Source organism: Salvelinus namaycush, chromosome 9 (genome assembly GCF_016432855.1).
Source record: "Salvelinus namaycush isolate Seneca chromosome 9, SaNama_1.0, whole genome shotgun sequence".
NCBI classification, from domain to species: Eukaryota; Metazoa; Chordata; class Actinopteri; order Salmoniformes; family Salmonidae; genus Salvelinus; species Salvelinus namaycush.
In genome coordinates, this window is record NC_052315.1 from 28,230,737 (window position 1) to 28,247,769 (window position 17,033).

General features: G+C 43.0%; 1 protein-coding gene across 1 annotated transcript in view; it reads left to right on the plus strand.

Moving 5' to 3' along the window:
• mctp2a (multiple C2 domains, transmembrane 2a) overlaps window positions 1–17,033 on the plus strand; it is a 40,352-nt gene that overhangs the window by 434 nt on the left and 22,885 nt on the right. The window contains 10 exon segments of the mRNA XM_039000371.1: window positions 435–637; window positions 1,530–1,589; window positions 1,693–1,789; window positions 12,183–12,325; window positions 12,538–12,614; window positions 12,734–12,845; window positions 15,630–15,632; window positions 15,711–15,872; window positions 16,608–16,738; window positions 16,842–17,028. Coding sequence (XP_038856299.1) covers window positions 435–637; window positions 1,530–1,589; window positions 1,693–1,789; window positions 12,183–12,325; window positions 12,538–12,614; window positions 12,734–12,845; window positions 15,630–15,632; window positions 15,711–15,872; window positions 16,608–16,738; window positions 16,842–17,028 — 1,175 coding nt within the window.

The following is a 17,033-nucleotide window of genomic DNA, read 5'->3' on the forward strand; positions in this document are numbered from 1 at the left end:
AACCTTTATGGGCAGAATCCACATGCCATCAGACAAATGGAACACACCTGCAGAGAGATCAACTTCTTCTGCTTCTTCTACTTCAGCAGAAAGAGTAAAAACACCAGCGGACAGAGGGAACCCACCCATACCTACCCCGAGATCAAATGCTCCAAATATACATGTGTGCACAACAAGATTGACTTCATCAGTGGAGGAAATTAATGTTTCTACAGAAAGATTGCTCTTCTCTGAAGACAGAGTGGCCGCTAGGAACCGAGTGAGTACATCTGCTGAAAGATTTGCTTCTTCTGTCTCTGACCAAACAAACCTAGTTACAGAGAGACTGTCTGCTTCCAGGGAGGGAGGGAAACAACCAGCAGAAGTGAAATGGTCTGTTCCTCCAAATCCACAGGACAGATTGAACATCCCTCCAGATAGATGGTCTCTGCCAGTGAACAGGGCGGACAGGATGGGCACCCCGGACAGGATGTGCACCCCTGCTGACAGTGTGGATGGTTCTGCGTGTGGAACCCCATTAGAGAAAGAACCCTACACGTTCTGGCCCACTGACTCTGAGGACCTGGATATGCCAGAGCCCCCCGTATCCACAGACATCAGAGACATTTTCTGCAGGGAGCTTCAGGAAGGCATTGAGGTCAGATGACACACTAATATTGAACTTTATCATACCCTCCACAGATATAGTTATAGGCCTAGTGCATACAGTGTAAAGTCAAAATACGGGCTAAAAGACAGTTTTCACACACGTTTAGATATAAAATAAATGTATCTATGTCACAGTAAACTTTAGTGACCATAAGACAGTATGTTTGACGTAGTGTATTTTCACTGTGGTCTCATTAGCATGAACATTTGCAAGCTCTCTTTTCACATTCAAATGATGTGGACTGGTTCTTCACACTCTTGAGCTGTTATGCCTGCTCTCTGCCTCAAGGTTTTCTATGATCAGTCTCTAGATCCATTACAATAGAATTGCTTAAAGTCATGGATTGTGCTTAAGATAATGCTTCAGTGGTTCTTTGTCAGAAATGTAACCTTTATTTAACTAGGCAAGTCAGTTAAGAACAAATTCTTATTTACAATGACGGCCTACCCAGGACAAACCCGGACGACGCTTGGCCAATGGTGTGCCGCACTATGGGACTCTCAATCACGGTTAGATGTGATACAGCCTGGATTCGAACCAAGGACTGTAGTAACACCTCTAGCACTGAGATGCAGTGCCTTAGACCGCTGTGCCACTTGGGAGCCCGATATGATGTCAAATAGAAGCAAACATTTTTTCAAAGCTTTTGTGTAGACCTGAAGTCACTTCCAAGGTGTTATCTGTGGATCTGTCTAATTGATGTTTGCTATGCATGGCCGGAAACTTGCTGATCTAACTAGTTGCAGTCACAATTATAGTAAGTTCAACATTGGTCAAGAATGACGACCGAACATTATAACACGTAACTTTGTTCCATACTTTGTAGATGTCTTTTTGATATGCTTTCTTGCTTGTCTTTTTGATATGCTTTCTCCCGTAGTTACCCAACGAGCACAATGACTTCTATGCCCAGCCCTTGCAGGATCAAGCCGGCAACAATGTGAGTACTGGACTTGGACATCCAGACCTTGTTAATGATAATGGACAACACTAAGGCTGTAGACTATAGAGCATCATATTAATGTGATTCCTTTCATTTGCAGGCTATGGCAGCAGGAAGCCTACCTGGTCCTATTCAGAAGTACCTCCTCACTGTCAACCTGAAGGAGGGCAGGAACCTGGTCATCAGAGACCGCAACGGTAAGTGGAAGGAAAGTAACTGGAACTTCTGGAGGTCTACATATGGATGAATGTAATCTCTGAGGCATGCTGGGTATATTGATATATACAGTTCAAGTCAGAAGTTTACATACACCTTAGCCAAATACATTTAAACTCCGTTTTTCACAATCCCTGACATTTAATCCTAGTAAACATTTTCAGTCTTAGGTCAGTTAGGATCACCAATTTGTTTTAAGAATAATAGAAGAGAGAATGATTTATTTCAGCTTTTATTTCTTTCATCACATTCCCAGTAGGTCAGAAGTTTACACACGATCAACTAGTATTTGGTAGCGTTGCCTTTAAATTGTCTAACTTGGGTCAAACGTTTCGGTTAGCCTTCCACAAGCTTCCCACAATAAGTTGGGTGAATTTTGGCCCATTCCTCCTGACAGAGTTGCTGTAACTGAGTCAGGTTTGTAGGCCTCCTTGCTCGCAACGCTTTTTCAGTTCTGCCCACAAATTTTCTATAGGATTGAGGTCAGGGCTTTATGATGGCCACTCCAATACCTTGACTTTGTTGTCCTTAAGCCATTTTGCCACAACTTTGGAAGTATACTTGGGGTCATTGTCCATTTGGAAGACCCATTTGCGACCAAGCTCTAACTTCCTGACGGATGTCTTGAGATGTTGCTTCGATATAGCCACAACATTTTCCATCCTCATGATGCCATCTATTTTGTGAAGTACACCAGTCTCTCCTGCAGCAAGGCACCCCCTCAACATGATGCTGCAACCCCCGTGCTTCACGGTTGAGATGGTGTTCTTCGGCTTGCAAGACTCCCCCTTTTTCCTACAAACATAACGATGGTCTTTATGGCCATTATGGCCATTTTTGTTTCATCAGACCAGAGGACATTTCTCCAAAAAGTATGATCTTTGTTCCCATGTGCAGTTGCAAACTGTAGTCTGCCTTTTTTATGGCGGTTTTGCAGCAGTGGCTTCTTCCTTGCTGAGCGGCCTTTCAGATTATGTCGATATAGGACTCGTTTTACTGTGCATATAGATACCTTTGTACCTGTTTCCTCCAGCATCTTCACAAGGTCCTTTGCTGTTGTTCTGGGATTGATTTGCACTTGTCATACTAAAGTACGCTCATCTCTAGGAGACAGAACGCGTCTCCTTCCTGAGCGGTATGATGGCTGCGTGGTCCCCTGGTGTTTATACTTGCGTACTATTATTTGTACAGATGAACGTGGCACCTTCAGGCATTTGGAAATTGCTCCCGATGATGAACCAGACTTTGTGGAGGTTTACAATTTTTGGGGGTTTTGGCTGATTTCTTTTGATTTTCCCATGATGTCAAGCAAAGAGGCACTGAGTTTAAAGGTAGGCCTTGAAATACATCCACAGGTACACCTCCAATTGACTCAAATGATTGCAATTAGCCTATCAGAAGCTTCTACAGCCATGACATAATTTTCTGGAATTTTCCGAGCTGTTTAAAGGCACAGTCAATTTAGTGTACGGTATGTAAACTTCTAATCGACTGGAATTGTGATACAGTGAAATAATCTGTCTAAACAATTGTTGGAAAAATGACTTGTGTCATGCACAAAGTAGATGTCCTAACCAACTTGCAAAAACGACAGTTTGTTAACAAGACATTTGTGGAGTCGTTGAAAAACAAGTTTTAATGACTCCAACATAAGTGTATGTAAACTTCTGACTTCAACTGTACATACTTACAATTTGAGGAGGAGGATATTATGCTGAGTCAGATGATGACAAAGCAGTTAATCATATTTACTTTGCTGATCTTAAAAAACTATTGTGGAAGCACATACTGTACAAAGGGCATCTACCTGTGTCGAATGTATTTTTGACAGTGATTACAGCATGCTGTTCTTGTTCATCGTTATTTTCACCTGCGTAAAGACATATGTTCATTCACATTAGCTTCCCTAAACAGTATGTTTTCACTGTTTTAGACAAACTGAAGCAGAGCAATTGAGATTATACACTACCGTTCAAAAGTTTGGGGTCACTTAGAAATGTCCTTGTTTTTGATAGAAAAGCATATTTTTGACCATTTAAAAGAACATCAGATTGATCTGAAATACAGTGTAGACATTGTTAATGTTGTAAATGAATATTATAGCTGGAAATGACAGATTTTCATATGGAATATCTACATAGTGTAACGATTGTCGTCGGGAGAAGGAGAGGTGGACCAAAGTGCAGCGTGGTACGTATCCATAACTTTTAATCAAGATGAATACACGAACAAAAACAACAAAACGACCAACGAACAGTTCTGACAGGAGAAACAAACACTAACCAGAAAATAACCACCCACAAACACAAGTGGGAAAACAGGCTACCTAAGTATGGCTCTCAATCAGAGACAACAATAGACAGCTGCCTCTGATTGAGAACCATACCAGGCCAAACACATAGAAACAGAAAACCTAGACCTACAACATAGAATACCCACCCACATCACACCCTGACCAAACTAAAAATAGAAACATACAAAGCAATCTACGGTCAGGGCGTGACACATAGGCATACAGAGGACTTGTGAGCCATCTGTTTCTCAAACTAGACACTCTAATGTACTTGTCCTCTTGCTCAGTTGTGCACCGGGGTCTCCCACTCCTCTTTCTATTCTGGTTAGAGCCAGTTTGCGCTGTTCTGTGAAGGGAGTTGTACACAGCATTGTACGAGATCTTCAGTTTCTTGGCAATTTCACGCATGGAATACCCTTAATATCTCATAACAAGAATAGACTGATGAGTTTCAGAAGAAAGTCTTTGCTTCTGGCCATTTTGAGCCTGTAATCGAACCCACAAATGCTGATGCTCCAGATACTCAACTAGTTTAAAAAGGCCAGTTTTATTGCTTCTTTAATCAAGCACAACAGTTTTCAGCTGTGCTAACAAAATTGCAAAAGTTTTTTTTAATCAATGGGCCTCTGTACGCCTATGTAGATATTCCATTAGAAATCAGTCGTTTCCAGCTACAATATTCTTTTACAACATTAATAATGTCTACACTTTATTTCTGATCAATTTGATGTTATTTTAATGGACCAAAAATGTGCTTCTCTTTAAAAAAAATAAAATAATTCTAAGTGACCCCTAACTTTTGAACGGTAGTGTATATTTGGTGAAACTGTCCCTCAAATAGTTTGCTTTACTATGGTAATTTCCAATAGAAACTGTGTTCCACTTTCACTCAACACTAATCCCGCCCTGACTTTCAGGGTGTGTCTCATACACACAGAAGTCACACAGAGGGAAATGTTGTGGTCTAGAGTATGTGTAGGCCTAATGACAATGCTTTTGATCAATGCTACTGTTTACAAGTGAAGGTCCCTGTTAAATGTTGTCGGTGAAGAGCAGGGAGACACCAGAAAGGCATGCAGTCAGACCAGATTTGGTCTCTGTCGCCAAAACACACCTGGGAGCCTTTCTTCATGGAAGCACACACTGCTCCACTACATATTAGTAGTTACACTAGAGGTTACATGGGTCTGGTATCTTAGATATGTTTCTGTCACTTTGGAAAAGATGGATCATCTTCGTATAATGCAGAAGTTTATTTTGCCAGCCAAGCTCCACCACAGTATTCCTAGTGGTGTGCTGAATAGATTGCGAAGCACTGTGGCGGTTTCTATGTAAGCAAACATGTGTGGAGAAACAAATTATGTGGTGTGGTTTTAATAACCAATGCAAATTTTAGAGGCTAAGTTGTTAAGTCAGTTGGAGAGTGCATGCAATGTTTTGCAGCTGCTGGCAAACTATTTTCCTGCCACAAATGACAAACTGCCACCTGCTGGAGATTCCCTAAAATACATCCTAAGAAGTTCTCACCTTTTTGTGTGTTCTGAACCCGTGAAAGGAAATCCCTGATCTTACATCATTATAGTTTGAAATGTTTGTTTACTTTGTCATACTTATGAGTTCAGTCTGTATAGGACAGTAGATGTTGACTTGTTGGAATGTCATTATATAGCATTCTGTCATATTCTACACAGATTAGATCTGGGATGGGCAACTGTTTTTGGAACTCAGTCAGGGTCTCAATGTACTTTTGAGAGTTAGAATAGTAGAATACACAAGGTGCAATTTAGAAACTTGGTTGTGCATCAGCAGTTTTTCTCTTGTTTTATCAGTCACTGACAGTCACTCAATTAGCCATGTCAGCTAACAATTTTTAGACTGGTAAATTAGTCTAGTCAGCTATCTAAACTTGTAGTAATTATGGCCGAATCCCGACCGTTCATGCATGGCACGTGCCCAGGGGCCCTGACCTCCAAGGGGCCTCATTGATTTTGTTAGTCACTCTCACTCAGATATCACATTAACATGGCATAAGTCATGGCAAAATGTGTAGAATTGCAGGAAATTTACTTTAAAACTGCAAACATTTCTCTGCACTCCATGGCAAAATGGATTGAATTGCAGGAAATTAACTGGCTAAATAAATATCTGTCCCATGGCAAAATTTGTGGAATTGCATGAAATGTGTTATACAATTGCTCAATTCTCTGCCCCATGGCAAAAATTTGTAAAATTGCAGGTAATTAACTTTAGTTTTTTTTGATTGCTTAGCACGATTTTCAAAACAGGGCCCGTGTTTTCAAAACACTACACACAATTAGCACAACCACACACCCAATTAGCAAAACACTACAGATCCTTTGCAAAATTAAACACTCTTGTAAAAACTATACACTTCTTTTTAAAAACCACACTTTGTTACCATATGAAACACACACGTTTCACATTACTATACTCTGTTTGCACGAGTTACACTCTGCTGTGATAAACCTAAAACACTTAGCACTTCTACTTCCCTATGATTAGAGTAGGCTACTATCAACAAAGTACAAATATAATGTAAATTCACCAAACACTACACAAGACCAATGTTGCAGACTGAAGAAACTCATTTATTTCTCAACACGCCCAAAATGTTGACATGGAGATTCATAATACTGTAACCAAACGTCACTTTACGTATTGTAAGTAAAAAAAAATAAAAAAAACTAGACATTGTCTCTTCGCCTAGCTGGATCTGGCCAGAGAATTTCATCAACATCGCATGTTGTCATTAGCAAGACACCTTGGAAAGAAACGTCTTGAATGACGAATCCATCCTTGCATTGCTGCTACCTCCATCTGGTCACAGGCCTCCTCCATGGCTTGGATGAGGGGTACCTCAGCCTGGAGACAGAGATCATATACCTTCCACCGCCATGCCGAGAAAAACTCTTCTATAGGGTTGAGGAATGGAGAGTATGGTGGAAGATATAGGACGGTGAAATGTGGATGTTGCTGAAACCAGTTCTGAACCAGAGCAGAGCGGTGGAAAGACATTGTCCCAGACAACAATGTATTGCATATGATCGATTTGATGCTGTTATGTTGTGCAATTGGTCCAAGAATGTAAGTATGAGTGCTGTGTTGTAAGGGCATGGCGGTGGAGGACCCCATTCTGTGTAATGGCTGCACAGAGTGTTATATTACCCCCACGTTGCCCTGGGACATTGACTATAGCCCTGTGGCCAATGATGTTTCTTCCCCTCCTTCGTGTTCTCGTCAGGTTGAACCCAGCCTCATCTACGTAAATGAACTCATGCTGGATCTCCTCTCCATCCATTCGTAAAACTCTCTGAAAAACAGTGTCAGGCAAAATTGTGTAGTTCAGTGTAGATCTAGTATACATATTACAGTACAGTAAAATATTATGAGACAGTATGCAAGATCACACTGCTAAAGTGAATACATACCTCTGCATAATCATGCCGCAGTCGTTTCACCCTTTCGGAATTGCGCTCGAAAGACACTCGATAAATTTGCTTCATTTGAATATGTTTTTTTTTTAGGATGCGTGCCAGTGTTGATGTTGAGACCTGATGGATATCGTTGAAAATGGCGTGGTTATTGACAATGTTAGCTTGGAGCTGCTTGAGTGTTATAGCATTGTTGGCCAAAACCATGTTTACTATCTCCCTCTCTTGCTGTTCTGTGAACATAGGAGGCCTTCCCCCTTGTCGTCCCTGACCCTCAATCTTATGTAGAAAAAAAAACAGTATACAATAGTACAGTAATTTCACAGGAAAAGGTAACAGAAGTGCTGATAGTGCATAGAATACAGTACTGTAAGCAGTTACTGAAACCATGCAGATGTTTTTGATATGATGATATTTTTACAATACCTATTTTCCAGTCGTAATGTTCTCATCACACTTGCCACTGTATATCGGCTTAGATTTGGCTGTACTCGCAGTCCAGCCTCCCTCAGCGTCAGGCCGTGGTTGACAACGTGGTCAACCAGTGTTGCGCGGATCTCATTTGTCAGATTCGGTCCTCTTTGAGCACCTTCTTGTCTTCCTCTTCCTCTTCTTCCCCTTCCTCCTCGTTCTCCTCGTCCTCCTCGTTCTCCTCGTGCTCCTCCTCCTCCTCGTTCTCCTCCTCCTCCTCGTCCTCGTCGTCCTCCTCCTCCTCCTCGTCTTACTCTTTCTCTGACTCTTTCCATTGTGCTTGAAGACCGATGAACTCACCTGCTGCTTTTTATAGTGCTTATACACCTGATTGGTGTGTCTACAATTAAGCAAACGAGTGTTTGCACACCTGATGACTGTGTTGAACCAATTGGTTGGACGGTGTGGTAATTTGACAGTCAGTGCTTTGGTATTGCAAGGACGTGACTTCATGATAGATTTTTGTGTGTAATGTATGTTAAGTGTGTTTAGTGTTTTGCAAATCACTGTGTGTAGAGTTTTGCAACAAGTGTGAGGTTGACAATGTGCTTATAGTTGTGCAAATATGGGCTGATGTTTTGCTTCTTAAGTGTAAGGTTTTGCTAATAGTGTACTACTTTTAATTTTAGTGTGTAAGCAATCCAAAAAAACTGTAAAACCAACTTTTCTCTCTGCCGCCAAGACAGGGGCCAGTAAAATGTTTTGCCCGCAAGGTGGGGGAGCCCCCCAACCAAATCTCGCTTAATGGCCCTACACACCTACACGACAGAGCGTAGTTTTCACACGTAGTTTTAAATACTTTTGTTTGGCTCAAATTGTGGAACGGAACATATACGACGCTCCGTCGCTCTGTTTGCGTGAAGTGTGTAGCGGCCTTTAGTGCCCCCAAAAGACTAGGGCCGGATCCATCAAAGTTGCCCATCCCTGAATTATACTCAACGACTGTGGAATACAAACTGACTGTTTGGGGTCTGGATCCAAAAAAGGATTGATTGTTAGACATAACATTTTCTGAATATGAATGATCTAATCTCACCTCCAAAATATAACTCAAATGCATACCTCCATTTTTTTTATTTCCTCAGTCATCTGTCAATTGTCATTGTGGACTTGTAGGGATGCAAAGGGGTTTTGTTTGGGGAAGCAGCAACCTCAAGTGTCAATAGACTGAATTGCTGTTTGAAAGTAACTTGTGGCCTTCATTCATTTCTCCTCTGCTATTGAAAACCAAACATCACTGCAACATTTTGTTTGTTTGATTTTATGAACAGTTTAGATCTCCAATCTTAAGTTTCACCTCATCGCCTGACTGACCATCGCTGCGATATGTAGGCTTTTTATTTTCTCCGTTTCAAATCAAATGTTATTTGTCAAACACATCAATTTTATTTTTTAAACTAGGCCAGTCAGTTAAGAACAATTTCTTATTTTCAACAACAGCACAGGAACAGTGGGTTAACAGCCCCTCGGGGGCAGAATGACAGAGTTTTACCTTGTCAGCTCAGGAATTTGATCTTCCAACCTTTTGGTTACTAGTCCAACACTCTAACCGCTAGGCTACCTGCTGCCCCAATACAACAGGTGTTACTGTAGACCTTACTGTGAAATGCTTACTTACAAGCCCTTAATCAACAATGCCGTTTTAAGAATAATAAGAGTTTAGAAAAATATTTACTAAATAAACTAAAGTAAAAAATTAAAGAGCAACAATAAAATAACAATAACGAGGCTATATACAGGCGGTACCGGTACGGAGTCAATGTGCGGGGGTACAGTTTCGTCGAGGTAGTTGAGGTAATATGTACAGTACCAGTCAACATTTTGGACACACCTAATCAGTCAAAGGTGTGTCTTAACGTTTTATTATTATCTACATTGTAGAATAATAGTGAAGACATCACAATATGAAATTGCACATATGGAATCATGTAGTAACCAGAAAAGTGTTAAACAAATCAAAATATATTTTGTATTTTAGATTCTTCAAAATAGCCACCCTTTGCCTTGATGACAGCTTTGCACACTCTTGGCATTCTCTCAACCAGCTTCATGAGGAATGCTTTTCCAACAGTATTGAAAGAGTTCCCACATATGCTGAGCACTTGTTGGCTGCTTTTCCTTCACTCTGCGGTCCAACTCATTCCAAACCATCTCAATTGGGTTGAGGTCGGGTGATTGTGGAGGCTAAGTCATCTGATGCAGCACTCCATCATTCTCCTTCTTCTGTGGATCTGTTGGGGCGGTATGCAAATTGTAGTGGGATGATGGTGTTGATGTGAGCCATGACCAGCCTTTCAAAGCACTTCATGGCTACAGACGTGAGTGCTATGGGTCGGTAGTCATTTAGGCAGTTTCTTGGGCACAGGGACTATGGTGGGCTGCTTGAAACATTTAGGTATTACAGACTCGGCCAGGGACAGATTGAAAATGTCATTGAAGACACTTGCCAGTGGGTCAGCGCATGCTTGGAGTACATGTCCTGGTAATCCGTCTGGCCCTTCAGCCTTGTGAATGTTAACCTGTTTCAAGGTCTTAATCACATTGACTACGGCTAGCATGGTCACACAGTCATCTGGAACAGCTGGTGCTCTCATGCATGCTTCAGTGTTGCTTGCCTCGAAGCACGCATAGAAGTAATTTAGCTTGTTTGGTAGGCTTGTCACTGGACAGCTCGCGGCTGGGCCTCGCGAGCATCGGAGCCGGTGTAGTAGGATTCAATCTTAGTCCTGTATTTAAGCTTTGCCTGTTTGATGGTTCGTTTGAAGGCATAGCGGGATTTTTTATAAGTGTCCAGGTTAGAGTCCCACTCCTTGAAAGCGGCAGCTCTACCCTTTAGCTCAGTGCAGATGTTGCCTGTAGTCCATGGCTTCTGGTTGGGGTATGTACGTATGGTTACTGTGGGGATAACGTCATCGATACACTTATTGTTGAAGCCAGTAACTGATGTGGCATACTCCTGAATGCCATCGGATGAGTCCCGGAACATATTCCAGTCTCTGCTAGCAAAACAGTCCTGTAGCTTAGCATCTGCATTATCTGACCACTTCCGTATTAAGCGAGGCACTGGTCCTTGCTGCTTTAGTTTTTTCTTGTAAGCAGGAATCAGGAGGATAGAATGATGTAGCCCTCCGCTTGTGCTGAGGTTTCCTGTGTAACTGTGGCCATGGCTTCCCTGGCCTTGTTGTCTCGAGCTACAGCTCCCTGCTAGTTGAGACCTTACTTTTCCTGACAGGATGTCACCATGATGATGATGCAATCCCCACACGCCCGCTGCCTCTCCACCGTTTTCCCAACAATCAACATGGTGCCAGAGACCCACCAACACCATCCACTGTCATTACATATTCTAAAAGGACCCTTGCCACCAGCCCCCACTTACATGTTTTTGTTCTCCCTTTTTTTCACCGTTAATTTCCATCGTCACCGTTCTCAGTCATGCCAGAGCTTTTCTTCTCACTGGCTGCCACATTCTCCTCCTGTCAAGTTGCCTGGAGGTTTCCCTGTCACAGACTGGCAGGGTGGAGCTGCTGTGGGTCCTGCCTGCCTTTGGGAGATGTTCATTTGGAGTGGGGAGCTGACAGGCCTGACAGCCCATCCCCGCAGGGCTTTGTCATGTGATTCAAGCCTCCCTGCAGGCTCTCTCAAGCACCCCTTTATTCCTCCATACAAATGAAGGCATGGGACTGGCTTTCATTTTTCAGCCAATCTGCATGCAATGGCTGAAACAAAGACACCCCGTCCCCCCCACCCCACCACCAGGCAGACTTTCTTAACAGGCTTGGGAGATTAACACCGGTTGCTCCTGGTTTCTGGACTTTATTTGCTGGTGAGAGTTTCTACTCTTTCACAATTAAACAGCTACATCCCTCTGTTTTCTGAAATAAATGTGGGGTGCACCTCCTCCCTGCATATCTCAGTTTCTCACACAACCGCTCTTTGATTTATCTAGCTGGGGAGAGGGTGTGGATCTGTCTTGTCATATATATAAAAAAATATATATGTGATATATTTTTTTTATACCATTTTTGTAAATTATGATACTCACCCCTTAGCAAGTATGATTTTGTGTCATGATTGATTTTGTTGATAATGTTGTTATCTTATAATGGTTTTTATCTGCTATTATCTGAACATTCCATTTTCCTTAATTTTCTCTAGGTACAAGTGATCCTTATGTCAAGTTCAAACTGGAAGGAAAGACGTTTTACAAAAGCAAAGTTGTGTATAAGAACCTGAATCCAAAATGGAGTGAGTCCTTCTCTTTCCCCCTGCAGGATTGGGAGCAGGTTGTCGACGTGAGGGTGAGTATCCCATTAATCTGTTGTTTTGACTTACGTTGTCTAAGTAACACCTACACATGCACGACAATGTACTTATATTGTCTTAAAAGTGTCATAGCTATGGCCTGCATAGGATACACAACTGGCATACAATAAGAGTTAATTGTGCCAAAGCCTGATTGACATACAAAAAACATATTTTATACTGAGTATGGTGTTTCTAATTGCTGTAGGTCTATGATAAGGACCGTACCACTGATGAATTCATGGGTTCCAGCACAATTGTGATCAAAAACCTTGAATTAGACAAGTGAGTAATACACACACTACTAATCACTCAGCCTGTATATCATCTAGTAAACTGCAGAACTTCTTGTGTAGGCTCAATCTGGTAAATTATTGTATGTGTCTGTATCTCTCTCTGTCCAGGACCAGTGAGATGGTGCTAAGTCTGGAGGACCCCAGCAGTCTGGAGGATGACATGGGCGTCATCGTCATTGACACATGCCTAACTTTCAGAGGTTCTACGATCAAAAGACCAGTAAGCCTCATTTGATTGGAGTCTCTAAATAATGTTGCATCTCAGATTTTCAATCTCGATATTTTCAAGTTTGTCCATAAATGTTTATATCCATTACAGAAACGGCACCAGAAAAATATAAGAAGATTTAGGGTAGGACATTGAATTTTCTACTTTCTACTTGCATATTTTTGTTGTGTAATTGTAATTCTAGAAAGTGTTCAATGCCAATATCTGGCAATGTGTCTATTGCTAGAATAGATATTCACAATACTAGTTATACTAACACTATACTCCTCATTACTCGTCAGATGAGAAATCCAAATATTGCTGATATTGTGCCTAATTTCCAGCAGCAGGGGGCAGTATATCACTGCATTATAAACGATGATCATGACAAAGAATGAAGTCAAGTTCTAGGATTTTTGTTTTTGTGCATGCGTTTTCAATCTTTATTGTGTGAAATAATGTATTTCTTAGTTAATGGGGTTAACTTCCTTGTCACATTGCCAACGACAAGTTTTGTTTTTGGAATTGTATTGTGTGAACAATGTCAGACTAAACCAAACATTAGAATGATCTAAACATTTTAACTTCATATTTACATGTTAAATAAGCACATTTAGGAGTAGAGCCTCTTTGGGATTTAATATACAGCTCTATCTCTTTTGAAGCATTGCGATTTAGGCTGAAATTGGAGGCAGTTAAAGTGTTTTGTTTTTTAGACTGACGCTTCTCTCATTACTGTGATTGTGGGTTTATTCTCACACCTATTCACTCGCTACGTCTGCCACAGTTTTATCTCCTGATAGGCCAGTAGACAATCTCCATTTGATGTTAAATAGATAAGAAATAAAACACATTTCATATACACATTGTATGCTCTGCAGATGGACAAATGAACAGACAAAGAGACAAAAATGTGTGATCCGACTCTCCCGATGTTCCTCTGCTCAAATTATGGTACAAATGTAGACTTCTGCAGAGGCAGGCCAAGATTTGTCTGTAGCAGTATGACTATGTTAATTTTGTGACACAATTGAATTAATATTTTTGATAAATACAATATAAAATCCTGTTCCATTTAACACCTATCCTGGTGTCTGGGACTGAGCACTAAGCTCTTAGTCATTCTGCATCTCCCAGTGCTACTCCTCACTCCTGTTCACTCTCAGTACAACTACCACAGAGACAGTGAATAGAAAATGCCACAGTAAAACTCTGTCTCTGTGCGTTGTGTGATAGTGTTTCTGTCTGGAGGGGACTGTGTGGGAGAGCGGGGGCTCTGCTGTTTGAGGCACGTTGCCAGTGTGAGATGCCGAAGATTCGTGACGCTGATAATTCCCAGGCATAGTGGGCAATAACCCAGATGTTAGGATGTAATATCACAGCTGTGGATGGACAGAGCCGAGTTACCAGCCAAATGGACGTAGGTCTGAGCCCATCCTGCTCGTCCCCATGCTGTCCTAGCATATGGAAGCAATCGCAGACCCTTTAAGGACCAGGAATAGACTCTCTTTAGGGGCCACTTACAGTTAAGTGGAATTGTTTTGTTGGCCGCTGAGATAGAAATGTGTCCAAGATAAACACTTGGCGGGCACTGCCTCATGTCGCTCCTCCACTCCGCTGTGTTCCCCCTCTTTAAAGAGGAGATGAGGGATATTTATAGGGCCGAGCAACACTATGCCGTGGTATTCCATGTTAATACAGATCCCTGAGACATACAGGCTTTGATCCCCAGTGGCCTGGGCCCTGGGTGACGGTGTGGGCAGTGACCCCGGAGGGGAGGGGAGGGACGGGGTGGCAGGGGGGCCATAGCTGGGGCTGGGCTGGGCCGTTTGAAGCCGTGGGGAGGGCAGCAGAGGGAGACAGAGTATCAAAGAGGTCGGAGCAGATTACAGTCCTGCTCTTTAATTACAGTCAGCCCCACACATCCCCTCTCTCTCTGCTGTTTGTTTTGAAAGAGATGGCCTATCACTGCACAGGCTCAAGGGAACTTTGAACACATAGATGCGTATCAAGGCCTGTTTCTCCCACTCTGTAGAGCCTCAGATCTATCTCTTTTTAAGCATTGTGATTTAGGCTGAAATTGGAGGCAGTTAAATTGTTTTGTTTTTTAGACTGACGCCGCTCTCATTATGGTGATTGTGGGTTTATTCTCACGCCTATTCAGTCGCAACATCTGCCACAGTTTAATCTCCCGATAGGCCAGTAGACAATCTCCTTTTGATGTTAAATAGATCCTCCCTGTCTTCCCCTGTGGCCCGGAAGGACGGTTAGATTTGGGAAAGGCTGTCCTTGATGTCTCTGTGTTCTGACATCCTGGACATCTTGTTCCTCTCATCCCCTTCTAGCTGATTTTAGAGATTTGATTGGATAATTGAGATTTAGTGAAGAATAGACCAATGTGTACAATGCTGTATATGTCATTGCCAGGCTTTATGTACATCCATGCATAATTTGCTGATGAGAGGGCTGTGTGGTTGGTTTGCATCATTACTCACTGCGGCCGGCTGTCTCCTGTGCAGTATGCCAAGTGTCCTGCCTCCCCACACTCTGTCTCTAGGTCTGTGATGAGTGGGACTGTCACAGCCAGGGACATCTGGCGGCTCTGCTCACTGACACCCCCCTCTCTCCAGGAACCTCTCCTCTCCCCACTGACGTGGCTCTGCTACATTCACTGGAGAAAGGCTAATGTGCTCAAACAGATAGAGGCTGTAGCCCATGCAGTCCATGCAGATGAGGTGCCAGACTTGAGGCGCCGGTGAATAGTGGGGTAGCCACTCAGAGGGTTTTGTCATGGAGGGTGTCCTAATGCAGCTGTGTGTCCATGTTTGTGTCTCCCAGGGAGGCCAGAACCAGAAGGGGGACCAGACCCAGCCCCAGGATAAGGACCAGACCCAGGGTTCAGCTGAGGCCACCAATATGAGCCAGCTGTGGGGTGGCGTGTTTGGTATCACCCTGTTAGAGGGACAGGACATGCCTGAATACGGCCAGGGGGACGTCTATGTGCGTTACAGACTGGGAGAGCAGAAGTACAAGAGCAAGGTGAGCTTATTTCTCAATCTATTAGTCCTTTTGCCTCCTCCCTTCCTTTTGTCTCTTCCCTTCCCATTTGCACATGCTCTCCACCCTCCTTTCTGCTGCTAATTTCTTCTCTCTCCCCTTTCTCTCCTTCTCACCCTCACTTTCTTTCTCTCTCCATATCTTTCTCTGTCCCTCCCTTTCTCTGTCCCTCCCTTTCTCTCAGCAGGTGTGTGTCAGTGTTTTTCCTACACCTTCCTACACCCAGCATGGCAGAGCAGCTCATTAGACTGGGCATCTCTCTGCACCATGCTCTCCTTCAGGTGGAGGGCTTCACTATGCTTCACTTGATTTGCATACCCAGCAGGCCCTGCTCGTCTACCTCTACTTGTTGGCCTCCCTCCTGATGATTCTGCAGCGCGCCAGTCTTGTGTTCTCATGTAATTTCTTTGTAAACCTCTCTGGTTTTGTTTCGGCTTGTTTGTTTGTTGAACAAAGCTAATTCTAACTGGATGCTGTCAGTAGTTACAATCCTAGAGAGGAGGCTGAGGAGCGCTCACACAAAAACCCCTTCTCTCCTTCCCTCTCCTCTCCCCCGCCCCGTCCTGGTCGCACTGAATGAAAACTAAATCCACCTGTCATGTAATGTCTGCTCACTGTTTAAACCTGACACCGCTTTGCATCAGGCCGTGTGTGTTCCAGTGCCCACCCACACTACAGTACTGTATCAGCACTATGCTCTATCGCTCTCTCCCTCAGAACCTGTGCGTTCAGGCCAACCCTCGGTGGAGGGAGAAGTTTGACTTCAACAAGTATGAGAACTGGCTGGAGCCACTGAAGGTGGAGGTGTTTGTTAAGAGAGGCAGGAAGAGTAAGGAATCCTGGGGAATGTTAGTATGGCCTTGATTGTCTGATTGTTTGTTATCTTAACTGTTCTTTTAAATGGACATTGTTCAGCCGTGATATTGAAGGCTGATACCGTCTTGTGTGCAGGTTTGAGGTGGACCTGTCCAAGCTGCCAGTAAACACACAGCAGCTCTACACACAAGCCCTGGACCCAGGCAAAGGCAGGCTGATATTACTGGCCACCTTCAACCCCTGCAGTGAGGTCTCCATATCAGACATTAACAAACCTCCCCTGGAACAGCCAGACGAGAGGGACCAAATACTGGAGAAATATGTTAG